The sequence below is a fragment of the Andrena cerasifolii genome, chromosome 3, assembly GCF_050908995.1.
Source record: "Andrena cerasifolii isolate SP2316 chromosome 3, iyAndCera1_principal, whole genome shotgun sequence".
In the NCBI taxonomy this organism is placed as follows: Eukaryota; Metazoa; Arthropoda; class Insecta; order Hymenoptera; family Andrenidae; genus Andrena; species Andrena cerasifolii.
The window spans coordinates 2,505,828-2,528,669 of record NC_135120.1 but is presented as its reverse complement, the minus strand read 5'-3'; the positions used below and the strand labels follow the sequence as shown (position 1 = coordinate 2,528,669).

General features: G+C 42.2%; 2 protein-coding genes and 1 long non-coding RNA gene across 6 annotated transcripts in view; 2 read left to right on the top strand and 1 right to left on the bottom strand.

Annotated features, from left to right (window-relative positions):
- The window catches only part of Gcn2 (eukaryotic translation initiation factor 2 alpha kinase Gcn2), a 387,266-nt gene that overhangs the window by 180,516 nt on the left and 183,908 nt on the right, over positions 1–22,842 (bottom strand). For 2 of the 4 annotated variants that reach the window (XM_076808484.1, XM_076808486.1), the window contains 2 exons: positions 18,725–19,099; positions 14,466–14,984 (listed from right to left, as the gene is read on the bottom strand). The exons of 1 other annotated variant lie outside the window; for it this stretch is intronic. In XM_076808484.1, the coding sequence (XP_076664599.1) occupies positions 14,466–14,984; positions 18,725–19,099 (894 nt within the window). The remainder of the gene's footprint in view (positions 1–14,465; positions 14,985–18,724; positions 19,100–22,842) is intronic. One more of the 4 variants, XM_076808485.1, reaches the window with a different exon arrangement.
- LOC143367013 (uncharacterized) overlaps positions 1–22,842 on the top strand; it is a 236,059-nt gene that overhangs the window by 118,306 nt on the left and 94,911 nt on the right. The gene's annotated exons all lie outside the window — the stretch shown is intronic.
- The window catches only part of LOC143367098 (uncharacterized), a 30,828-nt gene continuing 29,892 nt past the window's right edge, over positions 21,907–22,842 (top strand). The window contains exons 1-2 of the long non-coding RNA XR_013084960.1: positions 21,907–21,996; positions 22,037–22,230. This is a non-coding gene — a long non-coding RNA (uncharacterized LOC143367098). The remainder of the gene's footprint in view (positions 21,997–22,036; positions 22,231–22,842) is intronic.

The following is a 22,842-nucleotide window of genomic DNA, read 5'->3' as shown; positions in this document are numbered from 1 at the left end:
CGACTCGGTCGGAAGGCGAACAGTTAGAAAGTACGACACGTTCGTCGGACGAAACACCTTTTTTAATTAGCTAGTCGTCGGTCCGTGACGGACGTCGTATACATAAAAACTTCACAAACAAAGATGGACGGTACACCGAGAACGTGGATGCAAGCACGTGGACGCACGGCGAACGATCGCCAATGTTCGAAAAATTACAAGGCGAAACACTGGGCGTGAAAAGTAAAGTCGCAAAGGTGCATGTCACGGATCGTGTATCGGCGATGTTGTTCCGAGAACTAACGGTCGCCGGGCGAGCGCGTTAGCGGTAAAAAAAAAATAATTCAAACGCGTCGCAAGGGCTGAACAACTTTGTTGATGCCGCCGCGGGCGCGCGTTCAAATCTTGATGCCGCCGCGGCCGCAACACCCTTCATTCGTTTTCTTCTCAGCATGCTCCTCGAAACTGTACACGTTCACCGAGATGTCATTCAGCCGTTCAAAGTTTTCAATTTGCTGCATGGACATTGGAAACTCGATGTCCTAAAGATTTAGCACCGATGCATAGTGCAGGTATGAACATTGGTGATCATAGTGCCTTTCAGCTGGATGCGTAGCAGTAACCACTGCCCATGCGAAACACGCATTGTCTTCGGATCGCACACTAATCGTAGCTCCCTTCAACAATAATTTTCGCGGCAACTTGGAATGGCACTTCGCGCACAGCGGATTGTACTTATTCACGTTAACCGTCACATTTAGGATACGCGACAATGCCCATCCGCTGTCACGTTCCAGGAATTCTTCCAATGATATTAGTGTGGGTCCGACAACGCATCGCTGGTACCACTCCTGCAGATCGGATACGCGGAAAAGTTCGCAGTTGCGGGTGTTGATGCATTTACTGGCACATTTGTCACCAGCCACAAATTCACTATTAAACATTGTGTTCACTTTAAGATTCTGATGTTTTTCCAAAGCGATTTGCACATGCTCCAGCATAATGCTCACCGCATCTTGGAGGAAGTTGTGGGGTTCAATGTAATTCGAAGTTAGCACTGCACCGGTTAATACGCGGCTGTTGAAAGCAGTGTCTATTTCGCGTTACAGAAGTCCTGTGTTCGAATGCACAAAACGTTCGCGTAACGAATATTTCAAACTTTCGAGGTGCGCGATTCGAACGATTAATGACTGCTGGACACTGATTGATAATCGAGGACGTTTCACTCGACTGTATACTTCCAACGATTCGAGACACTCGTTGCACCGTTCCTCCCACCTGAGGTATTCTTCTCGCGAAATCAATCGCGCGGACTGATCCCGCAATTGATATTCCACTTGCGCAAATTCTTCCATGGCCGTATTGTCTTTTCCGCACGACATGTTGTAACGATTTGAGACTTCGTACAGTTTAGAGCACTCTCTTATGGATGGTGCCACGATTTGCTATCTCTATCTATATCTTTCTGCATATCCGCTCCTCTCGAATACATTGTGCGCAAACGGTGATCCTTCCCAACATCGTCCGATGCAGTTTCTGTCGATACAGCATAATTCTTTCTATGATTCATGCATACGACGTTTCTGCAAGTATTATATTGCATTCACGTCACTAAAAAAAATTATGTCATCTTGCACAGCTACCTTATCCTTGAGAATTCAAATTACATATGATCGCGCAATATGCTGCGATATTCAATCAGAACGGTTTAAAAAAAAAAGTTGAATTTTAAAATAAATGCGATTGTAAAAATGTAAATATCGCATATCAATATCTGTTAGCGATGACGCAATAATGATTGGACACGTCTTTCAAATGTACATTTTATAACTGTTTCTTTTGCCTATGTATATTTTCGTGCGTACCTATTTTAGTTTGTAAGATGTATAGTAAAACCGTTAGATTAGTTTGTATTTGGCGCTCTCGTGCGCCCAATGGATGGTCGGCCCGGCCGATCTCGTCGTTCCCGTGGTTCGGCTGAACCGAGGAGCTCGGACCGCGAGTGCGGCGAGGGCGGGGTACCGATCCGTTCCGGCGATCCGCGAGGTAGCGGCCTTCTTCGTGTTCACGCACCGCGAGTGTAAAGACGTGATCTGTTGAACTCTACGCGAGTACTAAATTTCGGCCTCGGACTTCGAACCGATTTCTTTTTGCGATTCCCGTAAAATTCTGTGCCTCGTCGAGACGAGCTGCGTCTGCTGTGTTTACCCAATCCACTGGACCGAAGTGAAATATACCCTTTCTATCTAAACGAGTCGAACCCATTTTGTTAATCCGTGCATCCCATCTCTATAGAATTGCACGGAGCGTGATCAATTCTTCACGAGTTAAAGAAACTTTTGCTGAATATCGTTTCTCGGCAATGGCTGTCCAACCGATCCGTGAACGTGTGATGTGCCGGATATGGCGCTGTATTAGATATTCATTACTCAGTTTAATAGAATACCTCAATACATGCACAACAGATAAGGAATAAGAGGAGGGGTAGATGGTGGGGATGATGCTCTATTTAAGCCAGCCCCCGTACGCTATTGTATCAATCGCTTAGCAGTCGCAACAACTTTTGACGGGACAGACAGTGCTCCAAAAATGTATAATACCAGTGCCGAAGGAAACACCGGACGCGTGAATTATATCGTCCCAATGATTGGTGAAAATAGTATGGTTACGTGCAATGAGAATACATTTAACAGGTAAGGCTTAATTTTCATAATTTCTCGCAATTTGTTATGTTTATTCCTGAAACGAACGGACATTTTCACAGCTTTGATTGTTCTCTTAAGAGACATCCAGACACTGATGCATGTTGCAGTCAAATACTGATGCATGCATCATGATGCAGGTTTCATGACACTTGCATCTTGCTCCCGCGCCTAGCTGATGAGCAAGATGCCAGTTCCGCTTCTGATGCTGAAACACGGAAACCGATCTAGAGAAGTGGCAACATGGATCATGAAACCTGCATCACTGTTTCACTGCAACATGCATCAGCGTCTAGAGGACCCTTTAGGCTGCATCAAGCATCACGTATCATGGTCAGAAGATACACATTAACATCCACGGCCTACAAATATTTGGTAATTGGAATCGGTGTACGACCCATAGCCCATGTAGAAATTGTTCTCGGCGACAATCGTGGCAATCATCTCATATTGCCGATTTAAACATGGGGCGCATTAGTCGAAAAACGAGCAGCGATGTCGAGCAACGTATGCAGTCCATTGGATCAACACCGATATGGATTGATGAATTGACGGTGGAATTTTGCTTGATATATGATTCTCCAATTGTAAAGATGACACTACAATAATAAGTCGCTGTATTTCAAACCGGACACAGTAACATTTTTATTTAATCTTGAGCTGTGTATGGGCTATGTGTATTCGGGGTTGTATGAAACTGCACATCTTGTGTGGACGAAATTTTTAAATTTTGTTAACGAGCTACAACAGAACGATGTTGCCTGCGAAACAGTAGATACGTATCATGCTGCTAAAATCATACGTGATAGTGAATATTTCGATAGCGAATGTCTTGTAGATTGTGAACTGTTAGCATGCGTCTGTTCCGCGTTGCATAAACTCGCGGAGAAAATAGTCGGGCTTACATTTACCGTTAAGGGTAATGATTTATTAGTAGGCATTCCTGGGATCCTCACATCTGCGTTGCACACTTTATTAAACAGTTTGACCGTTGCAAGGATAAGCCAACGCCTTTGACCACCTCACGGGCACCACCAAAAGGGTCGCCGGTTAACGCGACCCCACGTGCAACGCAGATGTGGGCGTCCTTGCGCTTTCTTGCCGTCTTACGCGGGCAGGTAAGAAAACTTTGCCGCCAAATACCATAACAAGGCACCATCCCGCCAAATTTAGCCACTTTCCCAGAAAAGGCGCGCCAAGGGCGCAGGGAATAGATGGCGCGTTTGGTCCTAGGGAAATTACCCGATTGGCTGACACTGCAAACGTTGGCCAATCGGATCAAAGCCACCCCGCCGGAATCACTTCAAGAAATCGGACGAGTCCGGCAGTGGGTTAACTAAAATCAGTCAAAGAAAAAACTCTCGACCGAAAGGTCGTACAAAAAGACGACACGCGTTCGTACGTGACTCACACGAACCACCCTCACATTTCACTGTTTTTTTATTGTTCATTTTTAATACTTGTTGCACAGTTTTATTAAATATAGTTTTTTTTTTGTTATTACATGTTACATAATTGTGCATCCATTTATTAACCCTAATTCGGTAAAGCGTCTAGGGTATCCTCGTGATTCCGGTGTCAAGACATTTCGAACGGAGCCTTACAACCTCCGTCGACTCGAAAATAAATCTCGGGTCGCATCGAGTCTACGTGTGAACAATTTTGGTCTCTCGAGCCGGATCCCAGTGGCGTGTGGATTCCGGCAAAGAACATATACATACAGTGTTTTGTGAGTGATTTCACGCTGACCACAGCGTCTTGCCGTTTCATTAAAAAGCGGAAAATCGTCTCAACCAGAGGCCAATCAACTGCACCGCCCATTGCAGCATCCATATCGGATTACACCAAGGTTCCGGACATCGTAGCAGACTTCAGCAACCCTGACGTCCTCTCCTCAATAAGGTAGGCTCGTTTCATTGTTTCGTCAATTCCATCAAGCCACCTTTTCTTTCCACGATGCCGAAACTAAGGCGTTCCGACCAATCCTCCCATCAATTGCCGACAGACAATCTGCCGGCAGATAAACAAGTATCCGAAATCAGCACTTTGCGTCGCAAACGCGGTAAAATTATAGGGCAAATTACCGCATTCACTAAGTTCCTCGACGGAAGTCCAGAAGATGGACAACGCGACATATTTCTTGTCGAGGCACATCTGAGTGGTCTGAATGAATATTGGAAAAGATTCGACGACATCCAGTCCGACATCGAAGACCTCGATGAAGGGGAAGAAACACGTCGTTATGAAATTCAGAACGATTATTACGCCGTAGTAGCACGAGCCAACAGGATTATTCAAAGCAAGCACCCGGTAGCTTCATCGACACGCGATACAAACGCGTCACCCGCGTTATCGGTATCAACTCCGACGCCGGTTAAATTACCCGATTTGAATCTACCGACATTCGATGGTAGCATCGAAAAATGGACGTCGTTTTACGACATATTTTCTTCATCGATTGGCCGTAACGACGATTTGACGCCGGTACAAAAATTGCAGTACCTTCGATCCGTTCTGACCGGAAAGGCCGCCGCAAGCATCGAGTGCCTCAGTACGACAGACGCAAATTATACTAGCGCGATTGATTTGTTAAAGGAGAAGTTCGATTGTACGCGAAGAATCATCCTACGACATTGTGAAACGATTCGAGAGTTCCAAAAGTCCGTGAAAGATTCTCCAGAAACGTTAGGTAACCTTGTGGACACGGTGAACCAAAATTTACGGGCGTTGAAGAATTTAGGGGAACCAATCGAGTCGTGGAACGCAATGCTCATATCTATCATTCTGTCCAAGGTAAACGCCGACACCTTATGGCATTGGGAAATTACGTTGAAGGATAAGAAAATGCCTTCATATCTCAAATTACTAGAATTCTTAGAAAAACGCGCGAATTGCGCTCCAACGCCCCCATCGAAATCAATGTCATCGGAAAACCATAGAAGCAATCGACAGGGTACGTCGCGTAAACAATCAGTCAATACCGCGACCACCTATCAATGCTCACTCTGTAAGGGACCTCACGGGATTTGGAATTGCGACACTTTCAAAGCGCAAACTGTAAAGGAACGTCAAGCAACCGTCGAAAAAGCATCTCTATGCCCAAATTGCCTTCAAAAATGGCATGCTATCAAGTTCTGTAAGTTCAGTCCATGTCGCATGTGCCACAAACGACATCATGCGATGTTACACAAATCTGGGCGAATCCAGAACGAAGCAAATGACTCTTCCTCACCGCCTGGCGCGATCATCGGATCCGGAACATCGGCAGAGGAAAACCCAAAGACGTCTGATTGACTAGCGTGTCCTGGGACTTCAAGCGGAACAAAACAGCAAAATGTATTTGTCGTCAATCCGGTCACCAATGAACTCCTCGTCACGGCGCAAGTAAACGTCATGGACAAGGATCATAAAGCAATACATTGTCGAACATTGCTCGACACCGCTGCGACGACAAATTTCATGACCGAGAGTTTTGCCAAAAAACTCGGGATTCGAAAGAAAAAATGCCACGTTCCGGTTGGAGTCCTCAACGCCCTTTCTACGGTGGCAAAACATACCGTTACAGCAACTATCCAGGCACGCGTCAATGGATACGAACGAACATTGACCTTCCTGACCATCCCCAAGATTTCATCGTTAGTCCCAGACCAAGCAATCGACCGGTCGACTGTTGCCATTCCAGGTAACATCAGACTGGCCGATCCTTATTTCTATCGCCCCGCACCTGTCGACCTGCTTCTAGGCGCCGGGACGGCACTGTCCCTTTTATGCGTTGGGCAAATTAACCTGTCGCCTCCAGACGGTCCAGACCTATACCTGCAGAAAACCAGGCTCGGTTGGGTCATCGGGGGGAGCGCACCAACCACGCAGACAAATCGGAACAGATGCTGCCATACAACCGCTGCTCTTCAATTTGATATTAACAAATTCTGGGAACTTGAAGAAGGACCGCAGATTCACCGTCTTTCTGCGGCGGAAGATGCATGCGAACGGCACTTTCAAGACAACACGACGCGGAACACTGATGGAAGATACATCGTGGCCCTCCCTTTCAACGAGAAGATTTCGCAGTTGGGAGAATCAAAATCAAGAGCCATGAAACGGCTCATTTCTCTAGAACGGAGGCTACAACGGGATACAAACTTAAGCCAGCAATATCGCGCGGTCATCAAGGAGTATCGGGATCTTGGTCACATGTCGGAGGTCATAGAGAGTCAGGCAAGCAGTGACGGTTATTTCCTACCGCATCACGGAGTTATCAAGACCACGAGTCAAACGACAAAACTCAGGGTTGTCTTCGACGCCTCTGCAGAGACGAGTACAGGAGTATCGTTGAATGATACTCTGCACATCGGGCCGAAAATTCAAGACGATTTAATATATATTCTTTTACGATTTCGCATCCATCAATACGTTATCACCGGCGATATCGAGAAAATGTATAGGCAATTCCTCGTTCGACCAGAGGATCGGAAATACCAGCGACTTCTTTGGCGCGATTCCGACGGGAACATCAAAACGTTCCAATTAAATACGGTCACCTTCGGTTTGTCAGCCGCACCTTATTTAGCTATTCGCTGTCTTACGCAGTTAAGTCAGGACGAAGGCCATCGATTTCTTCATGCCTCCAAGATTTTACGACGAGATTTCTACGTGGATGACGCCCTCACTGGAGCTTCAACAAGAGAGGAAGCTTTTGCCCTACGAGAAGAGCTCACCGAACTGCTCAAACTGGCTGGACTGAATGTCCGTCAATGGGCATCGAATGATAGAAGTTTACTGGAAGGACTACCGAAAGAATCAATTAATAACAAGCTTCACCTCGGCGAATCGTCGACCGTGAAGACACTCGGAATCATCTGGAATTCTGCGGATGATTCTATAAATTACTCAGTCAAGATCACACCATCTCCGCAATGTATTACGAAACGATACATCAGTTCCGAGATAGCAAAGATTTATGACCCGTTAGGACTCCTCGGGCCAGTAATTATCGTAGCGAAAATTCTGTTACAAAAGATCTGGACCTTGAAGATCGATTGGGATGAATCGCTACCGATGAGCATCGAATCTGAATGGACTCAATACTATTCGCAATTACCGTTGTTGAACAACACCACATTCCAACGTAAGACGATGATCAACTCAGCAACAGAGGTTCAATTACATGGATTTTGTGATGCAAGCGAAAGAGCTTATGAAGCATGCATTTTCCTCCGATCTATCGACACCTATGGCCACATATGGACCGAATTGCTAATAGCAAAATCAAAGGTAGCTCCTCTGAAGCAGCAGACGATTCCACGGTTAGAATTATGTGGAGCATTACTTCTCGCGTCTTTAGCTGTTACGGTTAAAAAGGCGTTGCACGTCCACGTCAACAGGATCATTTATTGGACTGATTCCACCATTGTTCTACATTGGCTAAATATGTCTCCTCATATTTTAAAAAGATTCGTCGCAAATAGGGTATCAGAAATCCAGACGAAAACGGAGATCATAGATTGGCGTCATGTACGAACCAACGACAATCCAGCAGATTTGATTTCTCGTGGTCAATCGCCTGAAGAATTTCTACAACCTTCAATATGGCAACATGGACCTGAGTGGCTCGCCAAAGACGAATCACACTGGCCAATTTGGGAACTGACGCCAAATCTCGATCCTCCAGAGCAAAAAAAATCTATCTGCTTGATAACAACCTCCATTGATACGGATTTTTTGGAGAAATATTCATCATGGGGAAAACTTCAGCGAATCATCGCTCGATGTCTGCGATGGAAATGCAACAATAATCAAAAAGGTGTTCTCACAGTAATAGAACTCAATTACGCTCACAACGTCATCATCAAGTTGTTGCAACGTATCCATTTTTTGGAAGAACTCCGGTGTCTCGCCAAAAAGAGAAATGCAGAGATAAAGGGCAAACTACAACGATTGAGCCCATTCGTCGACAAAGACGGAATTTTGCGAGTCGGAGGCCGATTAAAACATTCAGCAATGCCGTTCTCACAAAGGCACCCGATTATTTTACCAAAATCTTACACGACAACTCTAATTATCGAGAACGAGCATAGGATGCAATTACACGCCGGTGTCCAAACGACCTTATACGCCGTAAGACGACGATATTGGCCCATCGATGGTCGAAGTCAAGTGTGGAAGGCCGTGAAAAGATGCGTACGATGTTGCCGAACTCATCCACCGCCAGTAAAATATATCATGGGCAATTTACCACAGGCAAGAGTCACAGAATCTCGCCCATTCACTAACGTGGGAGTGGATTACTGTGGACCATTTTTTATTAAGGAAAAACGTCACCGTAACCGCAACCGGATTAAAGCATACGTCGCGGTTTTCGTGTGTCTCGCAGTGAAGGCCGTTCATCTTAAACTTGTTAGTGACCTCACTAGCGAAGCCTTTATCGCAGCTCTCCGACGCTTCATCGCCCGAAGAGGATTCTGCGTGAACATTTACTCGGACAATGGGACTAATTTCGTTGGAGCCAACAATAATCTGCGTGACCTTCAACAGCTTCTGCGATCCGACGATCATAACGAGAAGGTACAGACTTTCCTCGCCGACAGGTCAATCGAATGGCACTTCATTCCTCCTCAGGCTCCTCATTTCGGCGGGCTTTGGGAAGCGGCAGTAAAGTCATTTAAATACCATCTTAAACGCGTCGCAGGTGCTGATTTGTTCACTTTCGAAGATTTCAATACTTTGATTATTGAAATCGAATCAATCTTGAATTCTCGTCCGCTCACAGCGATTTCTTCAGATCCCAATGATTTCCTAGTCCTCACTCCTGGTCATTTCTTAATTGGCGATTCAATTACGAGTCTACGGGAGCGAGATTTTAGAGAGACACCACCCAATCGTCTCTCAAACTGGCAGCATATCCAGAAAGTGAAACAACACTTCTGGACCCGATGGCATCAGGAGTACCTCAACGAGCTGACCACACGTAACAAATGGTCCAAAGGTGATCATCCCATCGAGAAAGGCACGGTCGTTCTCATCCGAGATGACCATATACCTTCTATGCAGTGGGCTCTTGGCAGAGTATCCGAGGTCCATCCAGGCTCCGATGGTATTGTTCGTACCGTGACTGTTAAAACAGCAACGAACGTTCTGGATCGGGCTGTCAAGAAGCTCGTTCCGTTACCCAACCAGAAAGAAGAGGACGACCCGGGGGAACCAGTATCCAATGTCGATATTAGATGAAGTGCTTATATGTTCATTAATCATAACGTTTAACTTCATTATTTTACTTAATCATAAACGTATAACTTAATTGTTTAGTACATTATCATAAGTACACACTCACATACACTACACGTTGTTGATCGGTATCCTCTCAACGGGGGGAGAATGTTCCGCGTTGCATAAACTCGCGGAGAAAATAGTCGGGCTTACATTTACCGTTAAGGGTAATGATTTATTAGTAGGCATTCCTGGGATCCTCACATCTGCGTTGCACACTTTATTAAACAGTTTGACCGTTGCAAGGATAAGCCAACGCCTTTGACCACCTCACGGGCACCACCAGAAGGGTCGCCGGTTAACGCGACCCCACGTGCAACGCAGATGTGGGCGTCCTTGCGCTTTCTTGCCGTCTTACGCGGGCAGGTAAGAAAACTTTGCCGCCAAATACCATAACAAGGCGCCATCCCGCCAAATTTAGCCACTTTCCCAGAAAAGGCGCGCCAAGGGCGCAGGGAATAGATGGCGCGTTTGGTCCTAGGGAAATTACCCGATTGGCTGACACTGCAAACGTTGGCCAATCGGATCAAAGCCACCCCGCCGGAATCACTTCAAGAAATCGGATAGTCCGGCAGTGGGTTAACTAAAATCAGTCAAAGAAAAAACTCTCGACCGAAAGGTCGTACAAAAAGACGACACGCGTTCGTACGTGACTCACACGAACCACCCTCACATTTCACTGTTTTTTTATTGTTCATTTTTAATACTTGTTGCACAGTTTTATTAAATATAGTTTTTTTTTTGTTATTACATGTTACATAATTGTGCATCCATTTATTAACCCTAATTCGGTAAAGCGTCTAGGGTATCCTCGTGATTCCGGTGTCAAGACATTTCGAACGGAGCCTTACAACCTCCGTCGACTCGAAAATAAATCTCGGGTCGCATCGAGTCTACGTGTGAACACGTCATCAATGATATTGTAGATCAGGGGTGCACATTAAGTCTGTCCTACGGCAGTCGATGCGCCCTCGAGCTCGACCGTAGTATGCTCACTCCCCACTCCTCGGTATAAGGTCTCGTGGTGGAGAACTGTATGACTGTAGAGACCGTATGCCCATTTTGTTTTCTCCAAGGAAAATATGGTATTGTCTCGAACTTCCCACTATTGCTCCAACGCAGTCACTGGAAAGGTCCAGTTGATGTTTTTATGACACCCCCAGGGTACAGAGCGTTAATTGAGATTTGAAAAATGTTTGAATTTGTGTGTGCAATAATAATAATTTTGTTGAAAGTTATAGTGGTAGTAGTAAGAGGTATTTAAACAAAGCTTCATGCTGGCGAACATAATTCTGGCTGTCGTAGTCATCGGAAACAAAATTCGTACAATTTTTCTAAATCTATATGAGTGTGGTTATCTAATGATCTAGAATGAAGTAATTATTTGCAAAAATCTAATTTTGCAACACAGAAAACTAACAAATGCTTTCCCCAAAAGTTAATGTTTTTATTTGAAATACAACCATTTTTGTGCTTTTCAACATTTTTTATTCATTTTAGTTCATACGATAACTACGCTGATATAGATTAAGAAAAATTTTGCGTTTTTTGTTTCATATGATTACCAAAGCCAAAATCATGTTCGTCAGCAACAAACTTTTTTTTCAAACCCCTCTTACTACTACCATTACAACTTTGAACCAAATTACTATTATTGCATACAAAAATTTTAATATATTTTTTAAATTTCAATTAATAAAAGTACAAAGTTTGGAAGTATAATGCTCAATACTTTTCTTTCAAAAATTCCCCAATATGTGCCTTATTTTCGGAGCGTCAAATTCTGAAGACCCCTGCGGCAACCTGTGTATTACACACCCAAACGCTCCGCTCCCAATACTCCAGCCGCTCCCCACTCCGTTAGCGGACTCGCTTGTCCTTGAACGAGCTCGGAGCTCGAGCTCGAATGTGCGCTCGCGCCCGGAATTGGGGGTCCTGTGCATGCCGATTGTAGATGATGCTCGTAGCAAAAAATGTTAAATTATATTCTATTTTTATATTCCTTTAATTTTAAATAAATTACTTAAAACATTATTTCTCCATTCACTTATCCGTCTTCCTCCTTCTCTCCTCACCAATCTCTATCGACATAGCATAATTATATCCATAATTCTCAACTGCGACGCGTTTGACTTCAACAGGTATCATATTTCGTTCACGCATTCTTCACACCGCCAAAACGATGTCATCCTGCACGGCTAACCCAGAGGATTCAAATTACACGTGATCGTGCGATAAGCTGCGACGTTAAGATCGAAAATGTTTGATGATTAAGCTATAGAACAAAATGCAATTGTAAATATTGCATAACAATATCATTTCTCCAATCTGTGCGGCATTGATTCGCTCGATCGGTGTGGGAGGGGAGTAAAATTATTATTTCTCTCCATTGGGGGCAAAATGTCTCTTTGCTACATATTGGTTCGGAAAAAAAAATTTCTACCGTGGGCCAAGTCTGTAAAAATTGTTGGGGTGGATCTTGTCTGAAGGTCATCCCCCCCCTCGGTTAGGTCTGAAAAATTTCCGGTGGCGAGCCGGGTTTGAAGAGTTGCCTGCGGCGGCTGGGTCAGGACTGATCCGCTCCACGGCTACTAGTTCCCCCACTCCGCGGCTCGTGCGCGTGCCGCCAATCCTTCCCTCCCCCCCCCCCCCCGCGCCCTCAGTACCTCCCTGTCCCACGCTCCCCTCAGAGGACCTGGGTTAGAACCCGCCTAGACTTACTACTTGCAGAATGAAGGGAAAGACTATACAGACATATTTTCATCCGTGGTTAGATATAATTCGTTACGAGTATTGTTGGCGATTACCGCGCAAAAAGATCTAGAGTAACTCAATTTGATGAGGAAGTTTATACGAAAATTCCAGAAGGTATAACGACAGATTATAAGTGCAAATCCGCAGTCTATAGGTTAAAGAAAGTATTATATGGCTTGAAAGAGGCACCTCGGTGCTGAAATAATGATATTAAATCATCCTTCAGACTTCTCGAGTTTAGGCTGGCGCCCAGTAGGCCGGATTGAAAATTGGGTATCTTTTGGGTCTTTTTTCGAAGATATCGGAATGGAAGGACAATGCTAAGTCCAACAGGGGATTACTTACCTACGAGCGTGCAGCGATTGCTATGAACGCGGTCAGTAGGTATCAGGAGAAACAGCGAAAATCACTGGCAAGCAGTAAAAAGAATTCTGCGGTACCTACATGATACGAAAGACTTTGAAATTTTATATAGGACAGAACAAAATGTCTCACGACTCGTAGGTTACTCCGACGCTGATTATGCGAGGGATGTCGGTACGCGGAGGTCCATCTCCGGATGTATAATCTTTTTAGCCGGTGGTCCGATGATGTGGTATCGGAAAGAAAAAAAATGGTGACTCTCAGTACGACTAAACCCGAGTAAGTATGTTGCGGCCGTTACAGCGGCAAAAAATCACATATGGCTTAAGCGGCCCCTACACGATGAGGTTTGTCTCGAGAAAGGTCTCTCTCAGACATGAGACCTCGTCTCGAAGCGTGCCTCACGACAAGTCTCATCGTGTATGGGCCACTTTAGACGTTTGCTTGATGTATTTGGGTATGATTATTTATTTGAGCGCGAGTGAATTGCGAGTAGACAATCAAAATGCGATCAAATTAGCAAAAAATCCAGCGTATCATAAGCGAACCAAACACATCAACATACGCTTCCATTTCATTAGAGAAAAGTTAAAAGCGGCGAGATCAATCTACAGTAGGTATGTTCGCTCAGAATTACAGTTGGCAGAATTATTAACAAAAACCTTGTCAAAAGATAAATTTTGTCGCTTGCGATCAGAGATCGGTCTACCGCCGCGATGTCGAGTCAATCAAGCGAAGCGAATGTTAAGCAAAATTAAATTTGAATTTAGCTCTCATGTCTGACGTCCCGACAGCGATCGAATCAGCGACACCTTGTGTTATTGTCCTGTTGTTTCTATGTGTATGAAAAAGCCGTTTTCCAACGGAAGTAGGCGAACCTTCGAGAAGGTTCCAAACCTTCCTTTCATGTTCGGTATTCGTCAAACATCCATGCGAGATAGAAAGATTATTATTTCAAACTTCGTATTATACAGTGTTAAAAACGTGGTGTAAAGCGTTAGCTGAAATGCTAAAAATTGTAATAAATAGAAGTAGATCGCTAAAGTGTAATCCCGTGAATCTGTCCTACAAAAACCTCAACAGGGTTAATAGTGAATTTAAAGTTTATAACTTCGATATTTGATAGAAAAGGAAGCCGACTACTAACAGAACGAATTTTGTATGGTTGATACCTTTTGAGATAAAAATTGATTTATAAAATCTGTTTTTCAATATTTTAATTTCATAAAAATCACTTACATCAAGTGAAAAAAACTGATCAATCTTGGGGTTGAACGAACCCATCAAAATCGAGGAAGACTTTTTGGCTTAAAAGTAGAACAAATGGATAAATGTAATAGTAGAGTAGCCAGAAATACGCAAAGTAAGCACATCACGAAATCTAACAATAAGAATATTTACCTTAAGAAGATCATGATTCGGCTTCTCTGAAGGAGTTATAGATATAGATTCTTCTTCCACTTTATCAGTTATCATAGCACTCTCTATCCATGAATTATAATATCGCACTACATTTTCATGATTCATTCGTGATAATAGTTTGACCTCTCGGGTAATTTTCCTATTGAGTTGCTTGTTCTTTGGATTAAGTTCTATTCGTTTGATCGCGTAGACTCCTCCATCGAGTGTATTTTTCACTTTGAGAACATCACCAAAAGCACCTTTACCAAGCCATTCAAGAACTTCGAACTCATTTGTAATCCTTGAGTGTCCACCCAAAGATTGCACGTATCGTCGAATATCAGTGTCTGTTTCCTCAGTCTCGCGATTATCTTGTTCATCTTTTCGTGGTATTTTTGGAGGTGATAAAGCACGAGCTAAAGGAGCTTTTATGAATGTGTGTTGTAACAATTGTTCAGCTGACCACCGCTTCCGTTCATCATTTACAAGACACTGTAGTAAAAAATCCTGCAGATCTGGCTAAAACATAGAGAAATGAAATTTACTACTAAATCGAATACGCAATTGAACTTAAATAGTATAATGATAATGCATGGGCTTGGAATTTCAATTTGGAAGAAGGAAAATTCGGCATTACTTATAAATAGTGCCAGAACACTGCCATTTGACCGGCTTGCGGACCTATATGGTGGCAGAATATGGTACCGAAATGGACTAATTTTTCCTGCACAGGAAAACATTTAGAGGGGAGTTGCCTATATCGTACCTATTGGATATCGCGCAACGACAAGCTTTTGAACACCGCGCCCATTATGCACAATAAACCGGAAATGCTCTAATGCTCCATCTGCAGTTCGTGAGCATAGCTAAATACTGAAAAGCATTTCTGTCTTTACTGCAATTCCTTTAGTTGAAACTTGTAGCAATATATTCGATATTAGTAACCAGCATTTAACCAGTGTGTCGATCTTCATTTTTAATCGCCTACAGTACCACTTAAGATATTTTATGTTATATTTCATATTTGGTACTAATTTGAACTCAAGTGACTATTGGATATTGTAGCTTGATCTTTTAGGCACCTATAATTATGTGTTTAACCTTTTATTCAGAACAAATTAATTTGATATTAATCTTTTTGTGACATAATGTAAAAGGTGCGTAGGTATGTACATCTGACGGTATCGAGAAGCGCACCGTTACTTTTATTTCGCACCTGCTTCTACGCTTGGATGGCCGGTTCTTTTGTGAGGAATGCAAATCCGATTGCTTCTGCAATCTGGTCCCTATGGTTGAAATTTAGTCTAGCAACTTTCATACCTTCTAACCTAACCAATCAAACTTGCATCCCTCCCAAAAGAACCGGCCATCCGAGCGTAGAAGCAAGTGCGAAATAAAAGTAACGGTGCGCTTCTCGATACTGCCAGATGTACCTACCTAAGTAGCACTTCTGACGGAAAAGAATTGTCCAGCCTTTGGGCCTGCCATCCCTGGCGGAGACCTTTGGCAAGTAGGTATCCATTCCAACAGGCAGTGCCACCCGTGGCGCCAGTAAGACCGTCCCCGGTCCTTGCTATTCCAGACGGTTTTCTTCCAGTGAAAATCAGTAATTTTGCAAGCGCAATATCTTAAAAACCAGTGGAAATAAAGTGTATACATTAAAGCTTATTGAATTTGTCCTGGAACGCACTATCAACTCAGGTCTTAAAAAACAAATAGTTCCACTTGAAAAACCGAACTTGACCATCGTATCTTTAAAATAATAATCGAAAAAAAATCGCCTCGGCTAATAAATTAGCCCCCTCGAACCATTCAATTACATATTTTTTTAAATTTTTTATCTCCAGTACTTTAGCAGATATCCAGCTGTCCAGTCTTCCCGCGGACACCCTGCAGGGTTTTTATAATGAATGTAATATGTACATAAAATGAATGCAAAATATTCTACATTAAACCCGCTTTTAGAAAACTACAAAAATACAGGATAAAACTGCATTGTTAGATTATTATCAGCTAAGATAAACTGGTAAAAAGTTACATCGATCGTACCTGATTTTTTTAAATGTTTATAGCACGCACAAAATAGGGTGTAAGCTGCAAAGGTTTTGTTTATATTTCTCATTTCGCATTTACTTGATATTTTATCATCAGATGTCGTTTATATTCATTAATTACTGAGAAATTGGTGAGGTACGATTTAGGTGACCAGTACGATATTGGCAACTTTCCCCTACTTTCAACATATACAGGGTGTTCAGCTACACGTGGGAATAAATTTAAGGGGTGATTCTAGGCAGGATACTAAGACGAAAATCAAGAATAACGATACTGCGACTGAGGTTTCGTTTGTTAGTTATAAGCGTTTAAAAATATGCCTAAAAACAGGCATTCCGTGTGCACCGCTATACGCAGGGTGAAACAGCTGAGGGCTCGAGCAGTGGTCGTCACAGCCATTGTCGCACGGACTCGCTTACCTCAGACAAGATACGACGAAATTGACAGACAAGTCTATTTTTCGACATGGCCGGACAACACAGTCGAAAATTAAACTTACCTGCTCGCTAAAATTTATTGTTTCCAATATATCTACTGTTGTAGTCCATTGTGCTATCGGGACACAGGCGCGCAGAAGTCACACAATACACAGAATCACACCACCCCCCAAAAAATAAAAAAATATCAAATCTCTTGTTCTACACCGTGTGAAAACATTCAAAAGTACTGAAATTTACATGCACTTAATACTGGAAAAAGAAGGTAAATATTGACAAAAGGGGACCCAGCCTCAATGATGTTGACCTTGACATATGTATGTTGTTGGAGGCATGATTCTGAACAACTTTTTCCTATATATGTTACCGTCATTTGGCTTTAGTTTCTGAGGTATTTGCAAAAAATTATGATTGGTAGTTGGCTTGGGTGAGGAAGGTCGTTTAACCATCTACCCAAAGCCAACTACTAATCACAGTTTCTTGCGAATATCTCGGAAACTAACTGAATTTCCCCGCGTGCACCGCTGCACGCGGATTGCCTGATGTTAGGTGTAGGTATTAGAGCTGTTTCTTTTTGACCTGTCGGGTACCCGGCTACCCCGAACAATTTCAAGCCATTGAATGTGGTATTGTACGATCATTTTTGGCTTACATCAAACAATACCACAGACAATAAAACATGTAATTGCTTGAAGTTGTTTCGTGTAGCCGGGTATCCGACGGGTCAAAAAGTAACAGCTCTAATAGGTATGTTTAAATGCATATAACTAAAACACGAATCCTTAACCACAATATCGTTATTCTTGATTTGTGCCTTAGTTTGGTGTCTAGAATCACTATTCTAGGCACTATTTATAAGACACAAACCGATACTACCTGCCCTATACCTTCAGAAATGGGCGTGCGGAACGTGTTAGTAACCACTGTATAAGCCAAGTACACGCAGCGCAACCGCGAATCGAACTTTAGAAACGACAGAAGAGGCACAAACGACCAGGAAGTTGCGAAACACAAGTTTTGTGCATAAGCAGAGGATTTATTATACAGCTCCAGAATATACAAATGAGCGTAAATAATTAAAATTATCCTTAATGTACAAAAAAAAGTACTTCCAACTTTAGTTGCGTTTTTCCTGAGACTAGGTATATTTCTCAAACTGGTGACATGATTTCTGAGAAATTACTCAGCTGATAAACTTCAACTTCTACAACTTCTTCTATACAGGGTATTTATAAAAATATGGAATATTTTTTCAGGATCGATTCTATTCACCATGAAGTCAGTTAAAAATCACATGAAAATCTGGTATATGCAGTATGTCCGATAATGCTGAGTTTTGCACTTACAAGCATTTTTATATTTTGTACAACACGAGCTCGTAACTCCTACTAAAGAGCAACCCACTGACAGGCGCTTTCATCAGTTGGACTAATATAAAGCTACATAATCTGCGGAAACAGCTGGGCTTCGTTAAATGCCGCTTTAAATGGGTCTTCCGGTCTCATTTTTTACGGAATATCAAAATGCTTATAACTGAAAAATTAAGCAATATCGGACATGTGCGTGCACCCATTTTTTTCATTCTTCTGCTGAGTAGAACCGATCCTGCGAAAATGTCCCATATTTTTATAAACACCTTCTATACATACTTTGATAGCTTTCTGCCTTGCAATATGTTACATAAATTCCTTAACTTATTTTCATTTGGTTTATTAATGTTTTGAATCAAATATTGCTCTAAATTTATTAATATGCGAAGCAACGTACCTGACTGATGATTGTGGGATCGATTTTATCTGCAGGAACAATCATTCCGTTTAACAGAGAAAACATAAGAGCTCCAAAACGGTAAATATCGGCTTTCTTTCCACCTCTGCCTTGGATACTAGGAAAATCTTCTTCAGGTTTGACCATTGTATGTGTTTGATAAACATCTGACAATCTTTTATTGAGAGAGTAATCTGATAACTTAACTGTTCCTGTGCAATCAATGTAAATACTTGTATCTCGTAAGTCCTTGTGCACGACATTATTTTCATGGAGATACTTTAAGGCAGAAAGGATTCCAGTCGCCAAATATCGAAGAAGATCAATATCCACAGGAATGTTGTTGAGCAGGAAAAAGCAGCAGCTAGTACCTATCTGATTCAACAAAATGTTATAAATATGAAACAATATTCTTTCCAGGCTAGTTTTTCAGAAAGGTTACTATGGTTAACCCTTTGATTATTTTGAACTTATCATAAAACACAAAGTACAGTATCCTCTCGCTATGAAACACTATAAAACGAGGGCGAGCATGGAGGGAGGAAAAACAGCTCTCAGCGACATAATGATGGCGGCTGCTCGATCGAATATTTCAAAAAATGGGGGAGATAATGACGAGCGTTAGCACAGGGGTCAAAACGAGCCCTTAGAGAGAGGATACTATACAGAGGATCCCGGTAAAGCTAACAATTTTGGGATTCGGAAAGTATCTCTTATTCGGAGCGCTAGGCAAATTTCACACCTTCCATTTTACGCATCATTGAGTTTTATGGTTTTCGGGGCTTGAGAATAGAGGAACGGGAAAACAAGAGTAGCATCAGCCATTGAGAAACGCAGATTGTTATCGGTTGGTCTCAAGTTTCGCATTTCACATCGGATCTTCACGAAAGTGACACCAATCAATTTTTTGCGCTTCCCCAATGAAAGTGATACCAAACCCTACATAATTCAGGTTATATTTAATAACAATTACATAAAAAAATAATTTACAGAATTTAAAGTCAGCTTCGTTCAAAATAATTCATTGGCAATTTTGTGTGGCCGCTCGGTGAAAACAACAACATTTAACTGCGAACTTGAACTGATAATTTTAATTAAACTTAATAACTCGAACTTTAAATACAATCAAGAGTCTTTTCGAATCACAAGAGCACGTCTGCTCAATTTTACATCCAGCTATTGAATGAATAATCTTCAATTTCGGTTGTTAACATAAATAAATAACATTTGTTTTCCAACGAGCGTTTACATATTTTCGGTGATAATTAATAAAAATTACAATGATAACGAGTATTTAATTACCCAGGCAGCCATGAATATTTCTAATGGCATAGTTTCATTACAAAAGAATAAGGAAAACCAACACCTGCACGAAGTCCCCCCCCCCCGTTTCTTCAGTTTAAATTTCCCTGCGAATGAAAAGCTATGTTCACATCATGGCAAGGTAAGGGAAATACAACTGACGGTTACACAACAGTATCACTTTCGTATCAATGCGATGAAAAATAAAGAATTTGACTCTTTGCAAAATAGATGACATATCGTCCGAGTAATCCTAGGTTCACGGCGCGTTGAAACCGGCAAGCGGAGAACTTCAAATGTGTCACCAAGCATACAGAAAGTTAAGTTGTTCATTCTTCATCTTATCGATATCAATAGACACGGTAGTGTCTCGCGCCAAGTACATGAGACACAGCACAGTGCATACAGGGTGTCCCACTAAGGAGTGGACAGCGCGATATCTCTTAAAGTATTGTCGATAAAAATATAAAAAAATAGGGAATTGCATGGTTCGAGGGGGCCCATTTATTAGCGCGAACGAATTTTGTTTTCGATTATTATTTTAAAAGATACGATGGTCAAGTTCGGTTTTTCAAATGGAACTATTTTTTTTGAAGACCTGAGTTGATAGTGCGTTCCAAGACAAATTCAATAAGCTTTAATGTATACACTTTATTTCCACTGGTTTTTAAGATATTGCGCTTGCAAATTTACTGATTTTCACTGCAAGAAACCCCTCTGGAATGGCAAAAACCGGGGGCGGTCTTACTGACGCCACGGGTGGCACTGCCTGTTGAAATGGATACTTACCTGCCAAAGGTCTACGCCAGAAATGGCAGGCCCAAAGGCTGGACAATTCTTTTCCGTCAGAAATGCTACTTAGGTAGGTACATCTGCGGTATCGAGAAGCGCATCGTTACTTTTATTTCGCACTTGTTTCTACGCTCGGAGGGCCGGTTCTTTTGGGAGGGATGCAAGTTGGATTGGTTCTGATACAATCTGCTCCCTATGGTTGAAATTTAGTCTAGCAACTTTCACTCCTCCAAACCTAACCAATCCAACTTACACCCCTCCCAAAAGAACCGGCCATCCGACCGTAGATGCAAGTGCGAAATAAAAGTAACGGTGCGCTTCTCGATACCGCATATGTACCTAACTAAGTAGCATTTCTAATGGAAAAGAATTGTCCAGCTTTTGGGTCTGCGAACCCTGTCGTAGACCTTTGGCAGGTAGGTATCAGTTTCAACAGGCAATGCCACCCGTGGCGGCAGTAAGATCGACCCCGGTCCTTGCTATTCCAGAGGGTTTTCTTGCAGTGAAAATCAGTAATTTTGCAAGCGCAATATCTTAAAAACCAGTGGAAATAAAGTGTATACATTAAAGCTTATTGAATTTGTCTTGGAACGCACTATCAACTCAGGTCTTCAAAAAAAATAGTTCCATTTGAAAAACCGAACTTGACCATCGTATCTTTTAAAATAATAATCGGAAACAAAATTCGTTCGCGCTAATAAATGGGCCCCCTCGAACCATGCAATTCCCTATTTTTTTTATATTTTTATCGACAATACTTTAAGAGATATCGCGCTGTCCACTCCTTAGTGGGACACCCTGTATATTACGCCACGACCCACTATCAAGAACCCTTCGATTATCGGATCTCAATAATGGTTGATCCGATGAGATTTTGAATGGTCTTAATGGATAGCTTGGGTTTAATTTACATAAGAAAAGTGTCTTCGTTTTGTTTCTACGTGCCTTATGAGCTGATATATTTCAATGCAAAGTTGCAATTTGGCGAATTTTATGTTAAGAGATTTTCTCCATCATCAAGAATGGGCAAGAGGGGAACATGAAAGGGTGAGTCTGAAGAGTGAAAATCAATTCAATCATAACCTTCCAAGTGTCAAATAAGGCAAGTTGTCAACATTTTGAAATGTCACGAGTTTTTACACCATGTAGGACCCTGAATTATTGTCTCAATTAACAAGGTAAGTCGCCAACATTTTTTAATACATTTTTTATGTAAAGTTTATAGAAATGAAGGGGACACACAGGCTTGGATAAAAATGAAGGAGACGCACAGGCTTGAATAGAAATGAAGAGGACACACAGGCTTGGATAGAAATGAAGGGGATGCACAGGCTTGGAGTTTGTCCGGAGAAGTTTACATAGACAGAGAAGCATCTTGTTTCGCCCAAGTTTGTGGAAATTTGTCAAATAAGGTAAAGCGACAAAATTTGTGAAAAGACATAGCATTAAGAATTAAGAACATTACGGCGGACTGCTTGCAAGGTAGAGCAGGTCACAATAGTGAAGTACGCAGAAAACGCATCTCCCTTGATACTTTTCAATCTTTTGTGAAACGTCGCTTTGCGTCCATATTTTCTTTCTCTTTCCATCTCACACTTGTGGCGTCCTATTGCGCATTCGTACTGGTTCGCAACAAATTATTAAATACATGTTTACAGCTTGGTAGTGTTTTTACAAATTTTTACTGTATCCTTTGTACATGTATACATTGTATAGATGACTATCCGGCGTACAGCGTTGCCACGTTTCAAACAGTTCCTTCAGGTGGTGCCAAAAATACGAGCACATTGCTGTCTATTTATTCAATTATCTAATAAACCGTACGGTTCATGTCCGATTTTCTTTTTTAGAATTTCATAGGAATACTTAAGCTTTCCATTGCAACATTTTTTAGGACTTTCTCCCTATTTTTAAGAACTCTGTGTAACATTTTATAGAAATTGTATCGCTTCTCCCATAACAGCCTATGTATAAGAGCGCAACTTTGATTTCAATTTTTCCAAAAACCGTGCGGTCAATCGACC